This window comes from Gilbertella persicaria, assembly GCF_025201335.1.
Source record: "Gilbertella persicaria strain CBS 190.32 chromosome Unknown B0P05scaffold_5, whole genome shotgun sequence".
NCBI classification, from domain to species: domain Eukaryota; kingdom Fungi; phylum Mucoromycota; class Mucoromycetes; order Mucorales; family Choanephoraceae; genus Gilbertella; species Gilbertella persicaria.
Genome location: NW_026251966.1, coordinates 690,657 through 715,000, shown reverse-complemented (window position 1 = coordinate 715,000; position 24,344 = coordinate 690,657). Strand labels below are relative to the sequence as shown.

At 36.4% G+C, this 24,344-nt stretch overlaps 13 protein-coding genes across 13 annotated transcripts; 4 read left to right on the top strand and 9 right to left on the bottom strand.

The window, feature by feature from the left end:
• Window positions 1-3,354: 3,354 nt before the first annotated feature.
• Window positions 3,355-3,735, bottom strand: B0P05DRAFT_527796 (uncharacterized protein). The gene has a single exon (XM_051576578.1). The coding sequence runs from the start codon at window positions 3,699-3,701 to the stop codon at window positions 3,480-3,482; it is 222 nt and encodes a 73-aa protein (XP_051438586.1). The 5' UTR covers window positions 3,702-3,735; the 3' UTR covers window positions 3,355-3,479.
• A 1,429-nt stretch (window positions 3,736-5,164) lies between these two features.
• Window positions 5,165-6,064, top strand: B0P05DRAFT_594202 (uncharacterized protein; the record flags this gene model as incomplete). Its single annotated transcript, XM_051583066.1, has 1 exon — window positions 5,165-6,064. One exon carries the CDS (start codon window positions 5,165-5,167, stop codon window positions 6,062-6,064), a length of 900 nt encoding a protein of 299 aa, XP_051438585.1.
• A 795-nt stretch (window positions 6,065-6,859) lies between these two features.
• On the bottom strand, window positions 6,860-7,269 carry B0P05DRAFT_267573 (uncharacterized protein). The gene is made up of 2 exons (XM_051573386.1): window positions 6,968-7,269; window positions 6,860-6,910 (listed from the first exon to the last, which is right to left on the bottom strand). Exons 1-2 carry the CDS (start codon window positions 7,218-7,220, stop codon window positions 6,900-6,902), a joined length of 264 nt encoding a protein of 87 aa, XP_051438584.1. The 5' UTR covers window positions 7,221-7,269; the 3' UTR covers window positions 6,860-6,899.
• A 128-nt stretch (window positions 7,270-7,397) lies between these two features.
• On the bottom strand, window positions 7,398-8,464 carry B0P05DRAFT_462967 (uncharacterized protein; the record flags this gene model as incomplete). The annotated part of the gene is made up of 3 exons (XM_051574142.1): window positions 7,398-7,657; window positions 7,701-7,842; window positions 7,883-8,464. 3 exons carry the CDS (start codon window positions 8,462-8,464, stop codon window positions 7,398-7,400), a joined length of 984 nt encoding a protein of 327 aa, XP_051438583.1.
• A 576-nt stretch (window positions 8,465-9,040) lies between these two features.
• B0P05DRAFT_527785 (uncharacterized protein) lies at window positions 9,041-9,628 on the bottom strand. Its single transcript, XM_051576577.1, has one exon. It carries the CDS (start codon window positions 9,531-9,533, stop codon window positions 9,135-9,137), a length of 399 nt encoding a protein of 132 aa, XP_051438582.1. The 5' UTR covers window positions 9,534-9,628; the 3' UTR covers window positions 9,041-9,134.
• Window positions 9,469-10,367, bottom strand: B0P05DRAFT_267346 (uncharacterized protein). The gene is made up of 3 exons (XM_051573385.1): window positions 10,133-10,367; window positions 10,005-10,090; window positions 9,469-9,962 (listed from the first exon to the last, which is right to left on the bottom strand). Exons 1-3 carry the CDS (start codon window positions 10,164-10,166, stop codon window positions 9,612-9,614), a joined length of 471 nt encoding a protein of 156 aa, XP_051438581.1. The 5' UTR covers window positions 10,167-10,367; the 3' UTR covers window positions 9,469-9,611.
• Window positions 10,193-12,805, bottom strand: B0P05DRAFT_583996 (Metallo-peptidase family M12-domain-containing protein; the record flags this gene model as incomplete). Its single annotated transcript, XM_051582302.1, has 8 exons — window positions 10,193-10,569; window positions 10,632-11,029; window positions 11,078-11,219; window positions 11,270-11,467; window positions 11,514-11,609; window positions 11,654-11,724; window positions 11,770-12,709; window positions 12,751-12,805. The coding sequence occupies 8 exons, from the start codon at window positions 12,803-12,805 to the stop codon at window positions 10,193-10,195; spliced, it is 2,277 nt and encodes a 758-aa protein (XP_051438580.1).
• Window positions 12,806-13,093: 288 nt separating this feature from the next.
• B0P05DRAFT_527758 (tyrosine phosphatase family-domain-containing protein) lies at window positions 13,094-15,379 on the top strand. The gene is made up of 10 exons (XM_051576576.1): window positions 13,094-13,263; window positions 13,306-13,424; window positions 13,469-13,745; window positions 13,787-13,886; window positions 13,931-13,986; window positions 14,037-14,344; window positions 14,393-14,500; window positions 14,546-14,664; window positions 14,706-14,924; window positions 14,963-15,379. Exons 3-10 carry the CDS (start codon window positions 13,530-13,532, stop codon window positions 15,043-15,045), a joined length of 1,209 nt encoding a protein of 402 aa, XP_051438579.1. The 5' UTR covers window positions 13,094-13,263; window positions 13,306-13,424; window positions 13,469-13,529; the 3' UTR covers window positions 15,046-15,379.
• B0P05DRAFT_527754 (uncharacterized protein) lies at window positions 15,380-16,785 on the top strand. The gene has a single exon (XM_051576575.1). It carries the CDS (start codon window positions 15,426-15,428, stop codon window positions 16,689-16,691), a length of 1,266 nt encoding a protein of 421 aa, XP_051438578.1. The 5' UTR covers window positions 15,380-15,425; the 3' UTR covers window positions 16,692-16,785.
• On the bottom strand, window positions 16,786-18,401 carry B0P05DRAFT_527750 (uncharacterized protein). The gene is made up of 9 exons (XM_051576574.1): window positions 18,333-18,401; window positions 18,154-18,287; window positions 17,840-18,082; window positions 17,662-17,792; window positions 17,467-17,607; window positions 17,092-17,415; window positions 17,008-17,049; window positions 16,885-16,959; window positions 16,786-16,842 (listed from the first exon to the last, which is right to left on the bottom strand). Exons 1-6 carry the CDS (start codon window positions 18,386-18,388, stop codon window positions 17,263-17,265), a joined length of 858 nt encoding a protein of 285 aa, XP_051438577.1. The 5' UTR covers window positions 18,389-18,401; the 3' UTR covers window positions 16,786-16,842; window positions 16,885-16,959; window positions 17,008-17,049; window positions 17,092-17,262.
• Window positions 18,402-18,823: 422 nt separating this feature from the next.
• On the bottom strand, window positions 18,824-21,088 carry B0P05DRAFT_527743 (uncharacterized protein). Its single transcript, XM_051576573.1, has 12 exons — window positions 20,836-21,088; window positions 20,599-20,789; window positions 20,428-20,549; window positions 20,285-20,384; window positions 20,145-20,238; window positions 20,042-20,099; window positions 19,903-19,991; window positions 19,763-19,856; window positions 19,579-19,712; window positions 19,147-19,513; window positions 18,947-19,095; window positions 18,824-18,893 (listed from the first exon to the last, which is right to left on the bottom strand). The coding sequence occupies exons 1-12, from the start codon at window positions 21,031-21,033 to the stop codon at window positions 18,873-18,875; spliced, it is 1,617 nt and encodes a 538-aa protein (XP_051438576.1). The 5' UTR covers window positions 21,034-21,088; the 3' UTR covers window positions 18,824-18,872.
• Window positions 21,089-21,891: 803 nt separating this feature from the next.
• On the top strand, window positions 21,892-23,195 carry B0P05DRAFT_577463 (DHS-like NAD/FAD-binding domain-containing protein; the record flags this gene model as incomplete). Its single annotated transcript, XM_051581786.1, has 4 exons — window positions 21,892-22,008; window positions 22,053-22,679; window positions 22,729-23,014; window positions 23,173-23,195. 4 exons carry the CDS (start codon window positions 21,892-21,894, stop codon window positions 23,193-23,195), a joined length of 1,053 nt encoding a protein of 350 aa, XP_051438575.1.
• A 52-nt stretch (window positions 23,196-23,247) lies between these two features.
• On the bottom strand, window positions 23,248-24,139 carry B0P05DRAFT_527739 (uncharacterized protein). Its single transcript, XM_051576572.1, has 3 exons — window positions 23,662-24,139; window positions 23,434-23,613; window positions 23,248-23,387 (listed from the first exon to the last, which is right to left on the bottom strand). The coding sequence occupies exons 1-3, from the start codon at window positions 23,827-23,829 to the stop codon at window positions 23,289-23,291; spliced, it is 447 nt and encodes a 148-aa protein (XP_051438574.1). The 5' UTR covers window positions 23,830-24,139; the 3' UTR covers window positions 23,248-23,288.
• Window positions 24,140-24,344: the final 205 nt, after the last annotated feature.

The window sequence follows — 24,344 nt, the reverse complement described above, 5'->3', positions numbered from 1 at the left end:
ATTAGAGCATAATATCCCATTGCAGATTTTTTTTTGAGGGATTCTCTCCAACTTATTCAAAACAATTTAAGTCAATAAAGAAAATAGACTAGATAAGGTAATCAAGGTATTGTCTTTAACTTTAGATTAAACTCTTTCTAATTGCTTTCTTGTATAATAATGCTAAAAAAACAGCTTATCTTAGTGTCTGAAGGTATTGAAATGCACTTATTAATCTATCCTAACTAATTGAATCTCTTAATCTATGTAGCAAGGTCTCTAAAGTAGTATACAAAGGTAAGTTAAGTCAGCAAGATTCTCCGCAACATCAATGGTCTATTTCTGCATGACAAAGCATATCACTCCCTTTTACTCAGGCTTAGTACTTTAGTAAGTTTGCGTCTACATGCAAAGATGGATTATATGTACACCTGTCTATTTGAATAAAAGCCTATTTATAACTGTGCTTCGAATACCCTATATAAATTTAAATAGTTCTCTCTTCAGTAAAGACGTTCTTATCTGGTATTATACATATTTATCGTGGTTTGGGAGAAAAATATGACATAATAACGGATTTGTTGTTATTCATATAACAGTATACAAAGAATATATAATTACATTGATGCCATATAAAATTTTATAATTTCAGAAAATAAATCTCTGATATAAGATGAATTTACAAAAAAAAAGTCGAACAAGAATTTTTGAAATGACCCAATCAAGGTCTGATCCAACTAACATCAGCTGAGACTATGTTTTGATACTTCTAAGAAAAAGAAAGCGAGTTAACCAAGATGAAAAATTCGAGCTAATCTGAGTAGTGCCTTCAAATCTGCACTCAAAATTCGTTGTACACTGTAATCAGTACAAGAGAAGTCCTTTTCAGTAGATATTGGCTAGTGAAAGGGTAGTTAGGCATACCGTTTGATGTGAATAGCATATACCAGAAAGGTATACTACAATACTTGATAGTCTTGAGGTGAAAAAGGCAGCTTATGACTTGACAAACAGTGAATGTTGCGTAAAAAGGAGGCCAGGGATTTCAAGTTCCGCTCTTCTTTACTCTCTGCTTTGAAGACCGTTCTTTTTCTCTTTATTAACACTTACAATGAATGTTTGATCAAGTTGTTAGAAAGAAGGAGAGGAAAAAAAAACTCTAGCCACTAGGATTTAGGCGCACAAAAGCAAGACGTAATATTATACCGTGTTAAAGACATCATTACAAGATCTAGTCAAAGACGAGTCCTGATTGTAAGGCAATAAAGCCCACTATTGCTTACAACAAGAGATACAGAGACTAAAAGGAGAGAGTTGCATTCATGCAAGTCAGGAGCCGCTATCCAAAAGAAGAAGATTTGACGTTCATAACACAGCCATATAATGGATCTAAACAAACTGATGAGATTCTCGAGCAGGCATATCAGTAAAGATTCTTGATTGTTTTCAGAGGGTTGCTAAGCTTTGGTCTCCGAGTATACAAATGCTAGTATGGGGATAGGTAAGTGTGTCTTGTGTTCGAGTGGAGGCTGTTGAAACCTTTATCCAAATACTTGCTATTAGCTGAAGTGTGTGTGTATGTGTGTTTTTAGTCTCAAGTCTATATGCCCTATAGCGCGATATCAAAAATAAACAGTATCACAAAATAATCCTGTCATAAAGCTATTAGATGCATACTTCTTTGCTTTAATTCGATTGTTTACTATCAAGCATATTTCCTTTAAAAGTGAAGGTTGTTAAAGAGCTGAGAGAATCTATAGATAAGAAAATAAAACAAACAAAACTATACTTTCTCTTGTAGTATATTTATTGATGCTAGAAAAGCATTTCCTTATTATGGGCTGTTAGAATATATATATATATATATTGCTTGTGTGAGGAACTACAGACAAATCTTGGCTTTTGCTGCTAAGACTACAAGTCTTTTATAAGGCATGATGGGTTAGAATTGTTTTTCTCTTCTAGTCATATAAACATGGCTTTTGGTCGTCACTGATGTCAAAAAACATTGTCTACGGATCAACAATCGCTCTATTAATTCCAAAACAACCCTCATCCTCTTTTATCTACAGCCAAAACAAAACTGCTGTTTAAAAGCAAAGCGACTATTGGCCTTATCGATTGAGCTTTGGTGAAGAGTTTCACAAGATAAGCCTTTTTTTTATGATTTAAACAGTGACGCAGTCTATTAGTTTGCTGCAGACAAGAACCAATTTCTATTTTAATGTGAGATAATGATGTGTATGTGTATTAGAGTCTTATTTCATTGAGGCGATGATGATAATTTTGTGGTATTGTTTAAGTTTTTAAGTAGTAAAGAGCAAGCATTACGCAGTGGATAGTAGACTTTTTGTAGTAGACAGTAGACAGCAGATCTTTATATAGTACTAGCCGTATCATATCGGTAAACTTGCAGTAGAATTCAGAGGATAAATCTTATCACTAAAGCTTAGTTCTGTTGGCTCTTTCCTCACAACAAGCCTATCAGTACTGAGAGAGAAGCACAGGTAATGTTTGTGAACTCCTTGCTACCGAACCTCCCAACAGGTCTACTATGTGTCCCTCAAGGCAAAGCCCTTCAGGAGTAGAGGTTTATGGAAATTGGCCAACAACAGATACGTTTGATTTACGCGATTCAATAAGCGAAATCAGTCTTCGTTCTACTAGCCAGTTACCAATGGAGATAAGGCCAGAAAGAGGGACAGAGAGAGGAGAGAGAAACAAAGAGAATCCTTGTCGAGACGCGTGTTCTTTTTGTTTATTTTCTTTCTTGGTTTGTACGAAAAGATAGATAAACCATTTGTCAAAATACGTATTGAGAAGCTCGAGTTTCTATATTTGCAAAGAAGAGACGCCTTGGTATGGTTTGACTTGAAGAAACATCAGAAAAGAGGGCTAAAAGTATTAGCTAAATCAATACAATATTGTATACATACCTCTCTGTTTTTTCCAAGACTTGAAAATATGAGAGGACAAGATAAAGAAAGAAAAAAAAGCTGCTCAAGACTCTAGTTTGCTACAAAACGTATATTCGTTCTTTTTTTTCTTTTTCATTCAAGATAAAACACAGACTAGTTCTAGACATCGTCCCCCACTATTGGTCTAGTTGGTTTAGATTGAAATAGGATGAGAACATTCGATTTAAGCAAGTTATACGAGTGAGAACAGAAAAAAAAAAGATAAAAAGGCGAAGAAAAACTATAGATTTTCTCAAGGTCTGCTTGCAGAAAAAAGAATGATTGTCCATGGATCTACAGATATAGATATGCTTCATGTGAAATGAGATACGAAAAGAGACAGTAGACAATAGCAACAAATAGCTTAGATGTGTATGCAAACTAAGTCGTCTTTTTTCTTTTCTTTATTTCTTTATTTCTTTACTTTGATGTCTAAGTAAGAAAGCTTTATATCGTTTTAGAAGGTTTTTTGAAAAGACTTGAAAGTGAAATTTGGATGACTGTTATTTTTTCACAAGTGTTCTGGAAAAGATGTTCTCTGAGTCAAGATGCAGTTCTAGTAGGTCGTAACGGAGCTGTCTTCTCTTCCCATGGACAGACACAGCTGATAAAGATGATTTCTCTACTTAATCTGTGCTTTCTCCAGTCGCAGGGGTAAAAAGCGGCATCGACAGCACCGACAATCATTGTATTGAAATGATCCATGCCAATCTTCATCCGAACCACCGTATCCAGTGTACTGAGGTATTTGACTAAGTTAAACATTACATCTGTTCCTGATTCATTTGGGTGTCCGTTGTAACCTCAGTAAGTTTGAATAAGTAGAGGTCATAAGGGTTTTATACGGCTATCCGTTGTATTACGTTTATAGAAAACTTTTTTGCTGATAGTATTGTTTTGAGTCTGGCTGTCAAGGATGGAGAATGCCAAATTGACAGGCATTGGCTCCTTCTTTTGTACAGTAAATGCCGCAGATATGAATCTGCAATCGTACACAGATTGATAGAGATTGGGTTGCGACAAGGTTGGCCATCGTCATCAAACGTTCTGTAGATAAGCTTGTCCAGAGCACAAGGTGTAAGTGAAGGCTTCTAAGGGATAGTTTAAACTTACTTTTTCAGACAAAAAGAAAAACACTAACCTCTGCTTTGCAGCTTCATTGAGTATATCAAATATCCGATGCCTCCGACTTGTCTTCAGAAAGCTTATCAACAAAAGGAGGTGGTGAGTAGAAATAGGCAAATATTGGCTGATAACAACTGACATAGTCGTTTTTGAGGATAGGGCGGTTTAGTAGCTATTGAATAGAACGTTTCCAATGTATGAAAAACATTTTTGAGTCTTCTCATGGTCTGCAATTGCTTAAGACTCTTTGGTATTTAGGTGAAAAAGTGTTGCATGTGAACTTGAAGTAATCCAAATACTCTCTATGGAAGCCAGCGTCTGTATTTTTTCTAAAAATTGGGAGAGAGTGAGGAAGAGTGATTCTTTTGATAGTTACTTATGTTTGGATTTAGGTTATTCCTCTTCTTCAAGACGCTGCTGCTACGTATCGTGTAGGATACAAGAGAAGTATTGTTGTATTAGTATTGATCATTAGTATAGACGTCTATAGGTGCTTAGTGTCAGATTGGCTCAATAGGAAGTATGTGATGTATGGCAGAGTAGATATTTCTTTTCTCAATCAGATCAAGCATAAAGGAAAGAAACTTAGTGCATCTGCCAAATATATGGTCGACAGAAAAAAAAACAGCAGCTTTGCATACTTTGCCAATGTAAGTCCGGATATTTGATTAGTAGGTGCATAGACCTGCCTTTTGATTTAGTTTAGTTTCACTTTTCTTGCAAAACAAAAAGTATCGCTGTCCGTTTGTACAGCGGTAAAGAAAGATGAGGTTATTCAAGCAGTCATAAAAATTCTATATCCCAAGCAGTACACTGCACTCTAGCTGAATTAAAGCTAATGTCATACCGAGTGATGTGTTGGATTTGATGGTCAGTTGGCTTAAGGACCTGAAGACTGGTTGCAGTCTGCATCCTGTATTGCAGAAAGTTTTCGATTTGATAAAAGGATGAAATGTTGCAAGAGCCTTGGTTGAAGATTCATTAAGAAAAAAAAAAAAGAAAAAAGTACTAAAGAGACAGAAATATATTAATCAGGATAAATTACCCAACCCTCAATCTGTAATCAACATCATTATCATCCTTTGTTTTCTCTTTTTTACAGAATGGAGTTAAACCAATATCGTACGTCCACTATAAACGATGCCATTATTTTTACAGCAAGAGCTACTCAGTCCCAAGAGCCTTGTCGTGCAAATACGATGATTATGTTTACAGCATACCTTCATCAATCAAACAGCTGTGTTATTCTTCATATTCCCTTAGAGATGTTCATGGACTCTATCCTGACATTTATCGATAGAACAGAACAAGATAAATACGAAGAAAACGGCAACAGATGCCTAAGAATTGCTGCCCAAGGAAGCGTGTTACCTATGCGAACCTTCAATGTTCTTGAGGATCCGTCTGTCAGTCCTCGTTATACTGTTATCTGTGATTCATTCACGATACACGAAATCATTGATCCTGTTCCAGCTGAAATTGCTTTGTTAGACAATGTTGCTCCTCCTTTGGAGTACCGAGTTGGAGACCGTACTCTAAGAACAAGGCAGATGGCTGAAGATGCTCAAGAGAGGATTATGACAGACACTTGGCAAGAAGAATCTGATGAAGAAGCAAAAGGCTATGTAGAAGGTCAAGAGGAAGATTTCTCTATACTAGCTCCAATGGAGAGGACGTCCAGTAGCCTTGGAAAACGTACTGAATGCGAGGATGAGGATAACTATGAAAATAATCCTGATTATGAAGGTCTCCAAGTTTCTCAATATAGCTTATCTGGTCATGATTTTCTTAGTAGCCAAGAATCGATTCCCTCAAGATCTATTTCATCGCGTTTTAGAGATTTGGTATTGGCTTCGCAATATAGTCAGCAGTCTATTCAAAGTATCCGTAGTTTTATGCTGGGCCAACAAAGAACAGGAGTGAATCCGACTGCACCGCCTAGTGTTAGCAGAGCTCGGGGAAAGAGACGCAGTAGCCAAAGTGTAAGACAAAGACATTCATAAAAGACATCTACTTTTGAAATAAACATCATAATGTTGGATATTAAGAGCTGAATCCAGAATGACATTTGTGCCTAGTGAGCTTGTCTATATTTGTGGTCAACTTGCAGCCAAGTCAACCAATCAATTGTCCTTTGCTGTCTTATTCTGCTCATTGTAGCTTTAAACAGCTAAACTTTGTTCCAAAGGGGCCATTTAAAATCTGAAGCACACTAAACTCGCAAGTCGATCAATTTAAGATAGGAAGATCTTCTCAACTAGGATCACAAAAACAAAATCGTGTTTTGTTGTCTATATACAAGATTGATACATTAACATTGGGAGTCAATTTACCAAGTTGAAAGGGAGTAGAAAAGTGATAAACACATTAGCTAGTGCTTCTTTAGTGTGACAAAAGCAAGTTCAGATTGGCCTTGTAAGTTTCGTTTGCTTTCCAGCTAAAGATACTTCTAAATATGAGTATCACTAACTTCTTGTTTTGTTCATTCCATGTTTATTTTTTACAGTGCCTGAGAAGACATTATAACAAAGGCGCTTACATACTGGTTTATTGTCTAAATCCATTCAAACAACAGAATTATATGTGCAATATCCTTCTGATAAACTAATATCAGATTTGGATGTAGTGCTACAAGTGCAGCTGGCATTAGAGTGAATAACCAAACACTAATGGACATTTCTTTCAATACGGCTAATTTTGAAAAAAAGAGATCATCTTTACAAAATAACAAACTCTTTAATTATACCATACTCGCTTAAGTTTGAAGGATATTATATGCTCACTAACCAATACCTCTTTTATCCCTTACCACTCCAACTTTGTACCTTAAAATTGACTTTACCTCGGGACTAATTTTTCCGAACATGTTGATATCTACAGCTTTTATTTAACCAGTTAATATTTACGGGGTACTTCAACAACCAAATGCTCTCCCTTGGTGTACATTTGACTAATTGCAGCTTGGCGTTTGACAACAGCTAATTCTTCTTGAGCTTTGGCAATAAAGGCTGCAATCTTTTCAGGTGAAGTTTCATTCATATTGGCACGGAATGCATCTCTTGAACGACGAATGGTATAGTCTCTAAAGTTGTAAGCAGCGAACTTCTTGCCGTGTCGAATAAAGTCACGATAAAGAGAAAGAACTTGTGAATTAGCCATGATAATAAAGAGAAAAAGAAAGAGGATTATCTACTGCGATATATATATTTTTTTTCTTTGTATGCTTATAATAACAATTGATGGTCCAATCAAACTAATGGTAGTCACACTTTTTTGGTTATCCTATAAAAAACTACATAAGCAACAAGCATTACTTTATTGTGATCGGTATAAGGCTTATTCATCAGATGTCCATCCCCAAGAAATAACAAAACTTAAAGAGAACAATGCAACACATATCTTGTACATCAAGATATAATCTTCACTCCTCTTCTCTGACTGCAATATACACCCTGCTATCAATACACCCAAAGCAGGACCAATACTTGTATATAAGGCTGATATAGTGGCACGTTGTTTCATTCGATCCATCTGGTTCCAGTGCATCAGATGGGCTTGATCAGCTGCACTTGACCATATCAACTGAAAAGCACACACTATATACACATTAAATATATGATCAATAAGCACTCATTTTACCTTGAAGTGCCTGTAGAACAAGTAAACCAGCCCATGTAGTGAGATGATTGGATTTAAAACAAGGGTAAAGAATAGAACAAAGTATGAGTGTGATATGAACACTGGTGGTGATTAATGTTAACTTGAACCTATGAAAAAACCACTAATGAAATAAGTGATCTAGAAAACAACAAGTAACATACTTTTTCAATCACAAAAGACATGAGCATGTGAGACAAGAAATGGGCCATGATCAAACAGCTAATCATGTTAAAAGAGATCTCGAGAATCTCATGGACATACACAAACAAAAAAGGGTTGATCAGTCCATGACCCATACCCAGAAGCAATAAGGTCAATGAGAGTGTTGATGTCTTCCAAATATTGGCTTTGGGCATGGCAGGGTATATTAACTCTTGTTCTGGGCTGTCTTTGATATAGATACCCACCAGTGGATCCAAGGGTGTTGGTAACGGTAGTAAGGCCAATGCATGACAAGGCACTATCGTGTTCTCTTCATAGCGATAGACACTTTCACTCTGAAAAGAGACTGCATCCACACTTTGATAACTAGCCACAGGTCTTAATGATTCTTCTGTAAACATGCGATCCAGTTGACTTGCATCTTCCTCTGATATATGTGATAATTGTTCACCAAAAATACTGTAGGGTTTATAGATAATGTTGTTCTGATCTGCAGTCAAATGAAGTGCATTCTTTAACAAGAGAGGTGCTTGTTCTTGACTGATATCGAGTTGAATTGGATTGACTGGCTCAGTGGACATCCAGACCAGACTGATCAAGACAATAGGTATCATGCTAGCAATAGAGAGTATCACAAGTAGTGTGGATAGATAATCATCCTTCATCAACAGGCCTATCATGCCAGTCATGACAATAGCGACCCATATTCCCCACCGTAAATAAGATCCTAATCTTTCGTATGATTATGACATGCGATGCTATATCATATTACCATAAAACAAGACTCTGTAATCTCCTAATACTTTGATAATGACTGTATGAATCAGTGTTTCTAATGGTTGAGATAGTCCGTAAAACAGGGTAAACAGAACCAAACATACAGTATTGTCTACTGTCAACAACAAGATAGATCCAGTCAACATCATACTGAACAAGATAGTGCATAACTGAGGTTGATCAACAACAGTCCATATGCTTGAAAAAAGTCGACATACATAAATCAAAGCTAAAAGTATGGACACTTGTAATGCACTGAGTTGTAACTGGTTTATTAGATAGAGTGGTATAAATGCTTCTATAATATGCGTTGTTGTAAAAGAAGCTATCAATAGCTTTGGCCAGTAAAGCATCATACAAAAAAGAGTAAAGAAGAGAACAAAAAAAAAAAAAAAAAAACGTCACTGTTATGTAACGTAATCGATAGGGTCACATGGTATAGATAGATAGACATACTTTTTTTTTTCTTTTTCTTTATTGTTGTCCACCACGAGCACCAATAACTATGCCACCACGGCCATTTGTATTACGATTTTGTCCACGTCCTCTGTTGCCTCTGTTATTATAAGATCCATTATTACCGCGTCCACGTCCACCGCGACCTGCATTATGTCTTTGCTTGCTTTCTTCTTCTTTAACCATATCAACAATCTCTTCAGGTACATTCAAGTATTTGATTGTGTTGCCTCTGATATAACATTCTGGTAAACGCCAAAACTTGTCTCCATCAGGTGAAGTTTGAATCACTTCACGAAGTGTCAGATTCATCCAGTTGTCACAATTAACTAAATGTCCATTAAATGTCTCACCACTCTTGAGTTCAACAAGCATAGGATGACCTGCAGCTGTATATAAAAGTGAAAGTGGAAGCATATTACTATTATTATTTAAAAAGAGAAAGAAAGAAAAAAAAAAAATTTTAATATCTGTCAAGTGTACAAGTATGCGTATTCATTTTTTATCCAATGACAACCATTGATTTGAACCCACTAAATTCCTATAGATGGATTCTCTTGTCTTTTTAGCATAATATTCATCTATTTTATCTGATTCTCTTGTGATCTGTGCTTCTATCTGTCTTTTACGCTCTGTTTGTTGCGTTAAAAATGCTTGTCTCTTTTCTTCAAGATGGACTGTCCTGGGTTCTGTCTTTGATAATAACTGATCAAGTCTATGCTGTGTTTGATGTAGTTTATCTAGAGTCGTATCCAACTCAACTGTCTTGAGACTATTCAGTTTTTTATCACATACAGTCAACTGAGCATACATTTTAGCTGCTGTATCAAACAAGTCTTGCCTTGTCTATGCCCATGTTTATATCTTGTACTATCGATAAACACTTGCCTCAAACTGATCAATAAAGTCATCTATTTCTTTCAAGAGTCTTTCTTGTCCATCTTGAAAAAGAAGCTGATCTAGTTCTGACACATCTAACAAGTCATCAGTAGGATCCTGTGTAGGGTTTATTTTACGTTGAACAAAAGTATCCATTAAGAATTGAACCATTGGAAATAAAGAAAAGAAAAGAAAAATTATTCTAAATTAGATTTGCCTCTTCGATGTGTTCCTGTAGAGGCAATGGCTGCTGTTGTTGATGGTAAAAAGGGATTTGATGAGACTGGCACAAGTTCAGTACTGTCATTCTCTATTGGTATCGTATTGGGTGTAGGCAGTGGTGCAATCTGAGTCTCTTTAGGACTGGGTCGATGGGTCATCATAATCTCATTACTAATGATAGAATTCGGTCGAGAATCCTTGTCTTTTTCTGTTGACTGTAATTGATGCCTATGTCTTCTACGTATAAACCATACAATCCAACCTATCATTAACAAGACAGCTATACTTCCAAACAAGTAAACAGGAATAGCAATGGATAAATTCTGTGCTGTCCATGCCTTTAAAGTGTTTACTAACGAACAGTCAGACAGACAGAAAAACCTCCCCCCCAAAAGTAAAAGCATCCTAACTTACATGCTCCTGTACTTATACAAGTGCCCTTTTGACAATAACCAGCTAAACCACACTCTGTACCATCAAGAAACATACCACTCAACATAAGACAGTTACGAGTATCTTTAGGATCAGTACAACTAATCAAACAAGAGTCCTTTTGAAAAGAACATTGTGTGCTAATATTCTGCCTTAAACCTCGAGTCATACATTGTTGATCTCTTGAGGTACAGATACCAGAAGCACATTTCATGGTATTGTTAGCACAACTTGTACCATCAGCATCAAACTGATCAGGAGGGCATTGACTGGATTCGCCTGTACAGTATTCAGTGGTATCACACTCAGATACAGCAGGACGACAAATCGTATCTTTGGGTGCAATCGTACAGTTTAGGCAACATTGATTACTATAATCACTGTATGGCATAGTATGAGATCATAAGCACAAAAGAGACTAAACTTACTCGCAAACAGCATGTGGCTTTAGTTTACATGTTCTGGCATAACAACATTCACTGTCTGTTAAGCCAGAATCACATTCTTCCCCTGGCTCTAAAATACCATTACCACAGATTGAAAAAGAACCGCCCGTTCGAACATCAGATGCTAAACGCTAAAGTTAAGATGGATGTCGTTCTATCTCAAGATAGACTTACTCTTTAGACAATAGCCAATATTAGGGAATGTACTGCAGATATCAGAGATAGAACAAGGACTGAAATCATTAGTAGTAACATTGCTTGTTGGGTTCATGAGATACGTTTCGCCTGCACTACATACAGTATCACTTAGAGGACAACAACCACATTCTCCTTGACAAGGACACATGGAAGAAGTACAGTCATGAATAGCACCTAAACAGAATCATTAACTATGGTCAGACAATAGACTATAGTATACCAAATCCATGACCAATTTCATGAGCAACTACTTTCCATTCATCTCGGGTAATAGAAGATACACCCGTACCAGAAACCCATTCTGAAGAACCATCATCTTGACTTATATCAGTATTTTTTTTTTTTTTTTTTTCACTTTACCTTCTGTTTGTTGAGATACTTGAGTTTCACATAATTGACTTAACCAAGCAATGCCTACTTTTGTACCAGTACTTGTTAAATGTTAGTCATATAAAGAAATAAGAACAGATCATTACGCGCATTTAGTCATGAGGTGCCATAGTGCTGCACCATCATCTCCTTTTGTTCCTCGCCATAGACTAAAATCACTTAGACGATCATTGATAGTATAATGACTTGAACATGCTTGATTCCATGGAATGGTTTGTTTAGGCTTTAGAGGACATTCAGGCACAGAAATCTGAAGATAGATCAACCCTAATGAGACATTGAACGTTCTTTCATAGACAGCAGAGGCTACATTCCAGTCATTGATGATCTGTAGTTTAGCATAACGTGTACTTCCATACGACAGTACATAGGAACAGTCAGCAGCAGCACCCATATAAGCAATCTTTCGTGAGACAGGACAGCCTGAAAGACTTCTTTTTTCCCATAGATTAGAAAAACTCGTCGAGTTGGGTCCTATATGAGAACCTGTATTACGTCTATTGTAAGCTAATTCTTCCATAGCACACATGATATCTGATTTAGGTCGATATCGTTTATTAAGCACTTTGTTTATCTGATCTGAATCTCGATAGATAATCATATCTGTGTGTTGCGTAGTAACAGGATCATCGTCTCGTTTAGATAGATGGTAATTGGTGGCTGTCTTGATATGATAGATGTCAAAATCCAAAGCAAATGCACCTTCAAACACAATTGTGTTCTCTAGGTCATGTCGCATCATAATACGAGCCCATTCATGAGTTTGGTTATTGAAGCCTTTAAATACCGCATAATCATGCAATTCAAGTTGTTCTGTGTATTCTGATCCATCTGCATTAAAAATAGTTACTTGTGCATCAGGATGAAAGAGTTCGATATGAGGAGATAAAATGAGCTGAATAGACTGATCAAAAGCTGAGAATTCAAGTAGATATTGTTGGTCGAGTGGACTATTAGAAAGTGGTCTAAACATTGGGTTTTTTATGGTCTCTATTTTGGCTAATCGAGAAGGTAGTGTAGACAGAGCTAAAGGATGATCAGATTCAGGTTGATCTAGATTGTCATACCTTTTACTTGATCAACTACAAGAACAAACGCAATCCATAAAACAAGAAGCAACATTAGCTTTTTTTCTTCTTGAAGAAGGGCATGCCCAGAAAACCAAAAGAGAGAGAAGAGGGAGAGAGAGAGAATAAGAGAATAAGAATCAGGAGGAAATTTAGCTAGCCAATCATATCGTCTTTAAGGATAATAAGGCCAAGGTGTATTTTAAACTCGTATGATGAACCATAGGCTCTGCATATCATGTCACTAGAAGCAATCATAACAGGAATAACAGCAAAGAAAGGAAGAAAAAGAAAAGAACTATTATGTCGATAGAATGTATTGACATCAAGGCACATACAAATACTGTGGGATACTTTATTTGTCATACTTTTTTTTTTTATTATTATTATTCATGTCAAAAGTTAATATTACAAACAAACACAACGAAACACTTGTTGGTATCTTGGAAGAAAAACCTCAGTTTGATATAGAACGACAGCATAGACTAGTTTTGATTGTACATGGTGTATTAGGTGTGTGTGTGTGATATCAACACGTATTCATATCAACCATAGGACACAAGGACTATCTTTTCCATCGAGTACTTGCTCAAACACTTCCCATGTCTTCATTTCGTTTTGATTTTAGAGGCAATGGTGAAAGTGATGGCTCACCTGGTTATTGTAATATTCTGGTAAGTTAGTTGCTTACTTTATTGACTTATAGACCATAAACTAGGAAGATACAGAGGATATTCATACAGTAGCTGATTATTTTGAGGGACTTGGATATCAAATTTATGCAGTCATTGGCCATTCTCGAGGTAAGAAGTGTTTTTGGTATAGCATACACGATATATATATGTATTGTATTAGGTGCATTAGCTGCATTCAAGTATGCCACGACATGCGAAAAGCCTTTACCCCTGATGGTCAATATCTCTGGTCGTTTTAAAATGAACGATAATCAAATCAATACCAGTAGACCCGAAATTGGAAAAGCATTAAGAGAAAATGTAAGTCACTAAACTTAAACAATGACTGATGTCTATGTTAGGGCTATTTTGACTGGCATGTCAAACAAAGAGACAAAATAGCTACAATTAAAGTCACTCAAGACCAAGTAGACAAATTCTGTCATTGGTCCAATGAACATGGTAAATGAAGCCAAAATGGATATACATATACTTATTTTCTCTAGTCTCTCGTATGCCATTGTCTACAAGCGTATTGACATGTCATGGATTAAAGGATAATGCAAGTATAAGAAAGTGAAAAAATCAATTAAATTAAACAAAATTTGATAGATTGTACCTCCTTATAATGCAGCCATGTTTGCAAATAAAGTTCCAAATCATACACTGGTACTCATTCCGGATGCAGATCATAATTTTAAAGGCAAATTCGAACAAGTAACTCAGTATATCGTCGACTTTTTTGCTCAACATGAATATGACAACTATCAAAAAGCATTGGGAATGGGACAAGGTGCTAGTTTAGTCATTCCACGCTGGATTGATGTAGAAGGTGTAAGAAACTTTCGTGATATTGGTGGTTGGCCATTAAAAGATGGCAGTGGCTATATTCGTGAAAGAACCGTGTTCCGATCTGGACAGTGCGTATGATTTTAATAAGGCATTTATAGATTAAAATTTGATTTTAGTTTAGCACAAGTGTCTACTCAGGGACGCCTTAGGTTAAATGAATTAAATATCAAGGCCATTTTTGACTTTAGACTGGATCATGAAATTACTCGAGATGGCGTACCAGAGTAAGTCAGTTATATAGTCAACATAAATGACTGACAAGTGAATAGACCTATGCCAGGTATCACTCGTTTTAGCAAAGATCTGTATAAACAAGTTGTAAAGACAAATGAAGAATACTTCCAAAAGTTAAAAGTCTTTTTGGATGGTGAAAAAGGCTTTGCTGAAGGTAAGATCGCAAATGTTCCATTGTCTGTTAACACATACTAGGCTATAGAGTTATTTTAGAATCAGGCAAAAAACTGATTGGGGATGTGTTTAGATATATGATTCAAGAGTTGTCGATCCGAGAACGTTCGGCTATGGTCATTCACTGTACTGCAGGTAAAGATCGCACAGGTGTATTTATCATGGTACTTCTGGGTCTTTGTGGTGTAGACGATGAGATTATTGCTAGAGAATACGAATTGTCCAATGTGGGCTATTTTGGTAAGTAAAAAGAGTATCATTGAGTTAATCAAGCAAAGATTTTGAAAAAGACTTGGAAAAAAGAGCATTGAAATTGAATGTTACTGTGGAAAATTTGCGTGCTGCTTTATCTGCATCGTAAAGTAACTTATTTAAATAATGATGCATAATTGACTGCAATTTTTAGATATGGTGGAATGAAGCTGGCTATTGATCAATTAAAGCAGACGTATGGTTCTTTTGAAGGTTTTGTTCGTGATGGCTGTGGATTGACCATGAATGAAATTTGTCTTGTACGCCAATTGATGGTGGTGCCTATTCGGTTTGAAGAACGTCAGTTGTATAGACCAAAGATTTAGATTCCATAAAGTCAAAGATGAATATGGAGAACACAAGAATGTTATAATAACCTTTTTTATTGACTTTACTTGCTCCGTTATTTAATTCTCCCCTTTCTAAACAATATAAAACCCTTTCTTCTTTTCGTTTTCTTTTCTTTTCTCTCTTCTATTCTTTAGCATAATGGAACACAACAGACCTCATTTAGCAGTATGCTTGCCAGAGATTGTCAGCCATATTTTTTCTTTTTTATTGCCATGCATCAATCAAGAAGAACCAAAGAAGAAAATGTATGCCGATCTTTACCCCTGTCTGACCGTCAATCGTCTGTGGCACAATTGTGCGACTCGAATGACCTGGAGACGGGTCTACTTTGAAGATGCAAAAGATGATCTTGACATATTTCTTAAATTTGCTTCTATCATTTCTGACACACCCATTCCAGTCTTATCGCCTTCTACATCAACTACGGCAGATGCATTAGCTGTAGGCGGAGTTACACATACCAACAACACAACCCTAAAACAATCCAGTCGTTCATCTTCTATGTCTTCTGTCAACTCAATCAAGACACCTTCAGAATACTCGTTGATAGATACTGAGTGCTTGATCTCTGACCACATGACTTCACCCAAGAATCTGTATGTCGAATGGGAACAATTGAAAACGATGCAAGATATACGGAAACTTGAAAAAGAAGCTAGACTCACTACATACCGCAATGCCCTTCGAACACTCTCACTTCGCAAGATTAAGGAAAAGTCAATCAACAATCCGCTCTCGCTTATTGGACAGATGGCTACAAAATTACACCATCTGGATATCTATATCTGCGACTATCTCTCAAATGAGACGCTTTACCCCTTTTTAGCGCATCAAAGCCTTACTTATCTATCTCTTGCTGGTTGCCATCATATCTCTGATGAAGCCATATTAAAAGTAGCAGAAAACTGTAAAGGATTAGAACATTTAGATTTGCGTGCCTGTGGACTAGTGTCTGATGTGTCTCTTTCTGCTATTGCTCTGAATTGCCCTCGTTTGCGACACTTGAATGTAGGAAGAATCAGAGACCGTGAAAAGGTGACAATGAAATCGATTTCCTTGATTGCACAACACACACAAGCTGCTGTACTTGGTCTGGCTGGATGTGATGTCGATGACGAATGTATGGTGACTTTGGCCAAACACAGAACAACAGGGCTTGAGCGTGTCTCTGTAAATAGTTGTTTCAAGATCTCTAATGATACTGTCTATGCTTACATTCGTTACTGTCCAAATCTTTCTGTATTCGAAATGAAAGAATGCCATAATGTGAATGATTGGGAAGCAGTAGCAGAACTAGTTCAAAGAAAAGTATTATTAACATTATGCGATCAACAAAACAGAGCCTGTGCTGAATGGGCCCGCATTCGAGGTCGAGTGCTGGATGTTAAGGCACCTCTCAAATAAGCCCAATATAATTATTGTAGATACCCCCCTAATGAATTTATTGATCTAGATGAATGCCTTTTTCGATTAAATTATGCTTGAATTCCATAAACAGTTCTCTAAATTCCTTCTTTTCTCTTCTAAGGCCATTGATTTCATTCAGCAGTTTAGACTGAAAACAAAGATTAGTCATGAGTCTATTAAACCATCATACCTTAGTTGTTGTGAAATGACTTGCTAATCGAATACCTTTGATTCTTAATTTTTCCATTTTCTCTTTCAAGCACTTCTATAGAAAAGAGTCAATTCAATTGCATCAGTTGTCTATTTCCTTTACTTGTTTTTCTTCCCATTGTTGCTGTTTGGTCTGCAAGGATTTCTATACATGGACATGAATAAAGCGTCAATATATATTACATACCTTTTCTGATTTTAATGTCGAGATACGAAAGAAAGCTAACTTTTTGAGCTTTTGTTCTTTCTGAAGATGTCTTTTGATGATCAAGCTCAATGACTTTTGTGCTTTTGTTTGCATGTCTCGAATAGTGATTTCTTTTTGTTTTTCAAGTTGAGCTATGTACTCCAAGTGAGTCTATGGGCTTCTCACTATTCTTTTACCCATGGCATCTTCATATATCTTTTTGTTTGCGTTTAATACACCATGATACTTTTCATTTTCTGAATTTAATTGTTGAATCATGTCTTGTTGTTGAGCAATCACTTGTTTTACTTGCTCATATTTTGCCTATTCAATAATAAAGGGTTAAGTCAAAACAACCATGGAATTAATAACTACTTTGTAATCCTTGGGTTTATGATGAGAGGTCTTTTGATCTGAAAATGAATTATTGGCAAGTGAAGTAGTCTTTATCTTTTTTATCTTCTCTAATAGATCTAAAGTCATGAAACATTCCTCTCGATTGAACCTTAAACATTGCTTCATGTGTATTAGTTTTTTTTTTTTTTTTTTTTTTTTTTTTGTTAGAATTACATTCAAATGAGCAAATATTAACAAATAGCCTTGGCCACAGATGAATTTTGCTACAAGATGAGTCAATACATAATAATCAGTAACTACAGCTGAAGCTTGAACTTGTTCCGTGACATAATCCACAAGCGCACCTAAAACACAGCTATTCAGGCATGAAGATAACATTTTTTTAACGTACGAAATCGAGTAAAACTAGAATAGATGTGGTCTTTATTTTTCGCTTCCATGTTCACTGGGATGAATGCAGGCTGCAACAAGTCAAACAGAAACAAGCTGCTTTGTCGATGTGTTGTCTTGTTGGTGATCCTGATCTTGAGTACACTTGGAAATTTGCATCCTATGCTGATTAAATTCCATATGTCAGCAATCGTATTGACTGGTCTCATCCAAAAGTCAATTCCCTTGTGAATGAGGGCATCATCTTTTTTTTTTTTTTTTTTTTGGGAGGGGGTTAAAATAAGTCTATGGTTCAATATACATCATATCACCTACTGGAGCATACAGTGTCTCTTTGTAAATCATAGGAATAAGCATCTGTGAATCCAAAATAGCTGAATTCAATAGTCACTTTAAGTAAATCCAGATTTCTTTCTAACTCTTTGAGGATTTGATTCTTTTGTTGTAGTCTATACAATCAATTAAATGGATTATCCATATATGTATTGACTTACTTTTTATGAAAAGTAGTGTTATCTCCACTACATAGACAGGATAAGGCGTCTATCATGGTTGTCTTTTACTTACTTGATTTGCATAAACATACTTGCTACATCATGGCCTAAACAAACCAAGTCAGTGCAACGACAAACAAAGAAATGGCAACCTTCTAAAACCAATGCAACCATTTTTTTGCTTTCTTGGTCAAACACTAATTGTTCTGTCTCTTTAGCATGTTTGTCTACTCTCCAAACATGGCTGTTGTGAGTTAATACAACATTTCTTTCTAGTCTATTGGTTTACATTTGATTGTCATGGCCTATTTGACAAGAGTTGGCTATAAGAGACTGATAGACAACTATACCTTTAGCAGATAATTCAGTCTCATGATCCACTGTTTGAGCTTGTAAACAGCCTTTATGATCATGAGGAATCCTTTCTTCAACAATGGTGTTTTTAGCATGTAGGCAAACAAATGTTTTTGGTTTAGATATAAAAGCAGAAGTAAGATTCATAAAGAAAGAATTTATTTTCTATGGGATAGTACAATTTATCTAATTGTGAGTGGGAAGGTACTATAGAAAAAAGAAAGATAAATACACTCTATTGACTATACGAACAATCTTACCTTGTAAGGGTTCATGATACTATTAGGATCAAGCATGTTCTTCATGGTCTTCATCATCTTAATCATGACAGGGGATTTAGAATAACCCAAGAATTCATTCTTGGCTACACCTAAACCATGTTCAGCACTAATTGATCCTTGATGGTTGGCTAAACAGATCCCATTCAGTCAGCAGACATAAAAACAAGAAGATTACTTACCAACCCATTCAAACAAATAAGGTTCTATCAGTGCAGATACCTTGTTATCAAGACGACTGGCAGCAATGTTCAAATGCAAATTGCCATCACCAACATGACCATAGGCAACCACATCTGTCACAGGAGAATCAGGCTGACCATAGACACCACCATCCATCAAGTGTTGACGCATATCTTGTACACATTCATACAATTTAGGAACAGGCATTGAAATATCGTATTTGTAGACAGCAGGTTCTTTACCGAGTGCTTCAGTAAAACCTTCACGCAAACTCCAAAGAGCACGGATTTGTGTCTCATCTTGAGCAACAACACCGTCTTCAGCAACACCATCCACCATCATGTTTTCAAGATAAGTGGTCAATTTCTACTAATCATGAGATTCCGCCCTCTTTTTTTTTTTTTTTAAAAAAAAGACTTTTGTATACATACCTCATCATCATGGTCCTTGTTAGAACCACTGGTTTCAATCAAGACATAGAAAGGATATTCATTTTCCATGACATCTTTGGGTGTAGCATGCTTCTTGAACATATGAAGAGCATTCTTGTCCCAGAATTCGAAGGCTATGAGTAAAAGATTAAGCTATGTTACCTCATCCTGGTGTATGTCTTACCAGATAGGATTTCAGAGAGTTCTACGCGAGATTGCTTAAATGCCTTTTGTACATCTTCAAAAGAGTTTAAACCCAACAAGGCAACATTGACAGCCTATCATAAAATAAGCAAACATACCATGTTGATGTCTATACATTACCTTTGAACGATGAGGAGTCAAGATAGATACACCTGTAATAATACCAATAGTACCTTCTGATCCAATAAAGAGTTGCTTCAAGTCGTAACCTAGAGCGATTGTTAATAATTTGTGATACGTGTTCTTGTTTTGATCTTGCCTGTGTTGTCCTTTCTTAAGGTAGACATATTATCAAGAATGGTACCATCAGGAAGAACCTATCAGGTGAGTAACAAGGCCATTCTTTCTTATTGATCACTTACGACTTCTAAACCCAATACAGTACCATGAAGAGATCCATAACGTAACAATCTCAAACCACCAGCATTAGTAGCAATATTGCCACCAATATGACAACTGAATACTGTTGAATATAAAATCAGGAGAGAGATGCACACATTACCTGCCCTTAGCACCTAAATCCAATGGCATCATATAGCCCTTTTCACCCAACCAGTTATCAAGTACTTCAAGTACACAACCAGCATCGGCTGTCAAGATACCTACATATATGATTTAGTTTCATTCCTTTGATGTCTACTATACCTGATACACTATCAAATCCACGAATTTTATTTAATCCCTGCAAGCTGAGAACAACTTCATCAAATACAGGAACAGAACCACCCACAAGACCTGTGTTACCACCCTGAGGAACAACAGCCAATCTAGTCATGATAAGTCCCACTGATGAACCATACACACATTCCTACTTGCCTTTGTTCATTACAGTATTTCATAATATCAGATACTTGTTGAGTTGTCTTGGGCTTCAACACAAGTTGTGACTTGCCACGGAATTTGTGCATCCAATCCGTATTAAAAGCAAACAAATCATCTTCGTTATTGTAGATCAAGCCATGGTCACCCACAATTGTCTTAAAGTGGTCAACGTCTTGTTCAGTGAGCTATGATCCAAATGATAAGTTCCAGGCAGTATATAGTGTATGGTACCTTTTTAAATTGTTCGTTACGGACGTAACCAGGGAATTTGTCTACCGTATATGCAACTTGCTTATCCTTAGTTGCGTAAGAGCGACGACTACAAACAATAGGTACACTCTTGATAGCTGTCTTTTGGACAACAGGTCTAGTCAAAGCAGCAGTAATAGCAGTTTGACGAGTGATAGTTCTTAAGCGTGAAGAAAGCATAGTGAAGAAAAAAGAAAAAGAAGAAAAAGAAAAAGAAATGCGTATGATAGGCGGGAGCAAGAGAGATTTTTTTTTTTTTTAGATGAGTCAATCTGCACTAAGCGAATAATGACAGCAACAGGATCTCCGCCAAGTGAGGCAATCATCTCCCTATAAGATATAGGGAGAAAGTTCATTCAGCATAAAGAATAAACTACTTCTTAACTTTAATTGCCTTATTCGACTATGACGCTTGAATTGATCGTCTAAAAGAAGAAAAGACACTGCTAAAGTATTTTAATAAATAAGCTATTCATTTTGATTTCTATTGGGTACACTTTATTGGGAAAAAAAATTTTGGCGGGGTTGACACAACTGAGAAATAAAGCACAGTTTTTTGCAAGAAGCTCATTCATTTACAGAGACAATGAAGAACGAAGATGAGAATCAGTCCATGGAGAAAACTCCTATGAATAAACGTTTCTCTAGTGAACACAGTACAACAGATGAGCAAGAGCATACGACAAAGAAAGCAAAATTAGAAGGTATAAAGCACATGTCTCTAGAGGACCCATGCACTGATAGTAAATAGAGAATCAAGACAACAAACCTTCTCTGTCTATCAATGACGCGTTGTTTGAAGACTACAATGAAGAATCAGATCAAGATTGGGCTTCTGGTGACGAAAGTGAAAGTAGCTTGAGTGATCAAGATATTTTGTCACACCCTGCTTTTCATTTAGATGATGACAGTTTGGATGTGGACGTGGATGGATCAGATGAAGAGAATCGATATACGCTATGTAAAATATTTTCCTCTCAAAACAACAGTAGCTGATATTTGGATTTTATAGCCTGGACAAGCTTTTCAGAAGAAGAAATGGAGCAATTAAGAGAAGAAGCAAGAGAAAAGGGCTTAATGAAGTTTGTTGAAAAGTATGTTGTTCAAGAATCAGTGCCTGTACCCAAAATGTTGGAAGCATTTGATATCTTTATGGTAAACGAGGCATGATATGAATCAGGGACTCATTTTCAGCATAGCATCCTAAAGCAGCTGCATTGGCCTCAGACATTGAACTCCTGCCTATCCTAAGAAATGTAGTGACTCGTTATTTGCGTAAAAGACGTCGATTAGAGAATGTAAACACACTTGAAGATGTTGCTGAACTATTAAGCAAGGCAAACAATATCATGATTGTCACAGGTGCTGGTGTTTCTGTCTCTTGTGGTATTCCTGACTTCAGATCTGAAAAGGGCATTTATTCTCGATTACAAGAATACGAATTGGATGACCCACAGCAAATGTTTGATATTGATTATTTTAGGGAAATGCCAGAAATCTTTTATACCTTTGCTAAAGAGCTCTATCCTGCCAATTATGAACCAAGTCCAGGCCACCTGTTTGTGAAGCTGATTGAAGACAAGGGAAAACTATTGAGAAACTATACACAGAATATTGATACATTGGAACACAAGGCAAATATCAAGCGAGTTGTAAACTGCCATGGTAGTTTTGCTACTGCTTCTTGTGTAACTTGCGGATATAAAGTAGATGGCAAAGAAATAGAAGACTATATTATGGCTCAAACAGTAGCTCCTTGTCCTAAATGTCATATAGAGAAACAAGACACGGATCATTATCCTAGAGGAATTTCTATCATGAAACCAGTTAAGTGAACCAACTTACTTTTATTGCGAATACTCAACCTATGCTTAGGACATCACTTTCTTTGGTGAAAGACTTCCCGCAGAATTCGATAATTTGCTTGCAGTAGACACAGACCAAGTGGATCTGCTGATTGTGATGGGTTCCTCACTTAAAGTATCGCCTGTATCCGAAATCATGTCGCAAATACCACATAGTATTCCTCAGATTTTGATTAATCGAACACCTATTACGCATATGACATTTGATATTCAACTGTTGGGTGATACAGATGTGATTGTGCCTGAATTATGCCGCATGCTTCAATGGGATCTAAGACACCCAAAACTGCCTGGCGGTGGTGCACTTAGCCGAGAAAGTCTTGAAGAGAACAAAAAGATCTATACGTTTGTTAGAGATGGTCTTTATACCTTCCCTGGCGCTGTTGTTGATCCAAAATTCATGCATCATCAAAGGTAAAGCTCTGTTTTCTACTCTGTATCTAATCTGCAGTAGGTGTGATGAAAGAGGTTGTTTGAATAGTGACAGTGAAGATGATAGTCAGAAAGAAAGAAAAGAGTAATATGTACATATATATATATATTTTAATGCATAACACAATAAAGCACTCACTAACTAAAATTGGGAATGTTATTCAAAGGTATATGGTCTTGACAATAAACATGATTATTATATACATAGTATACATGATGAATATTTGTCTTGCATGCCTATCAAATAACCAATGAATACCACACAATCAACAGAATGACTTACATGACAAGTAAAGCAACTTGGATGAAAACGCCATCCTTCTGACGTAACAGCACATTCACCTTCGACCGGCAAAGAGCATGAATGGCATAATGTATTATTGAGTTTATGATAGTCCAGCTTACAATAAGGTTGTTGGTTGTAGATATAGAATTGATTGTTTACAAAAGAAGATTGACACAACTAGAAGCCAAGAGTAAGACATCCTATTGTTCCATGTGTACGACTTACTTGACATTTAAAGCAATATTTGTGCCATTTTCCTTTTAGTTTACCATCACTAGACACAACAGCTTCTTTTTCTATTGGTTTATGACATGATTGACATTTGGGTAGAAATAGTTGGTTATAGTCAGTCTGGCAATAGATGTTGCCTTTTCTTTCTTTTATGCCTGTCATTAGTGGATCCACAGGCTTATGACAATGATGGCATCGAATATGTTCAGGATGAAAGTAATGACCTAACGCAATAGTAGGTCGTACAAACGATTCTATGGAGTTTTTACTATGACGATATAATCAGTCTAAGGAGAAACTTTGTGCATGCTTTACCATGTTGCACAAGTAAGCCCTCTTGCAGCTACTTGGTAATGTTCATTACAATAAATTTGGCCTTTGAATACTCTAGGAATGGTCTTTGCATTATTGTTCTTATAGAATGGTTGTCGACAATAAAAACAACTAAAGCAACGTGTATGATAATATTTCTAAGCATCTGGTTAAAGACTCATGTTTTGGTCTGACATGTGGGTTACCTCGGCCATATGAATGGCAGCATTAAATCGATGGCATCTAGAGCATCGATTCTTTTTGTTGGCTGCAAGTCTCTGAAACTCAGCTCTCTTTTGTTCAAGAATCTCTGGCAACAACAACAATGGACAAAGAGAGAGTTCTTGTACTTGGGGTTGTGGATG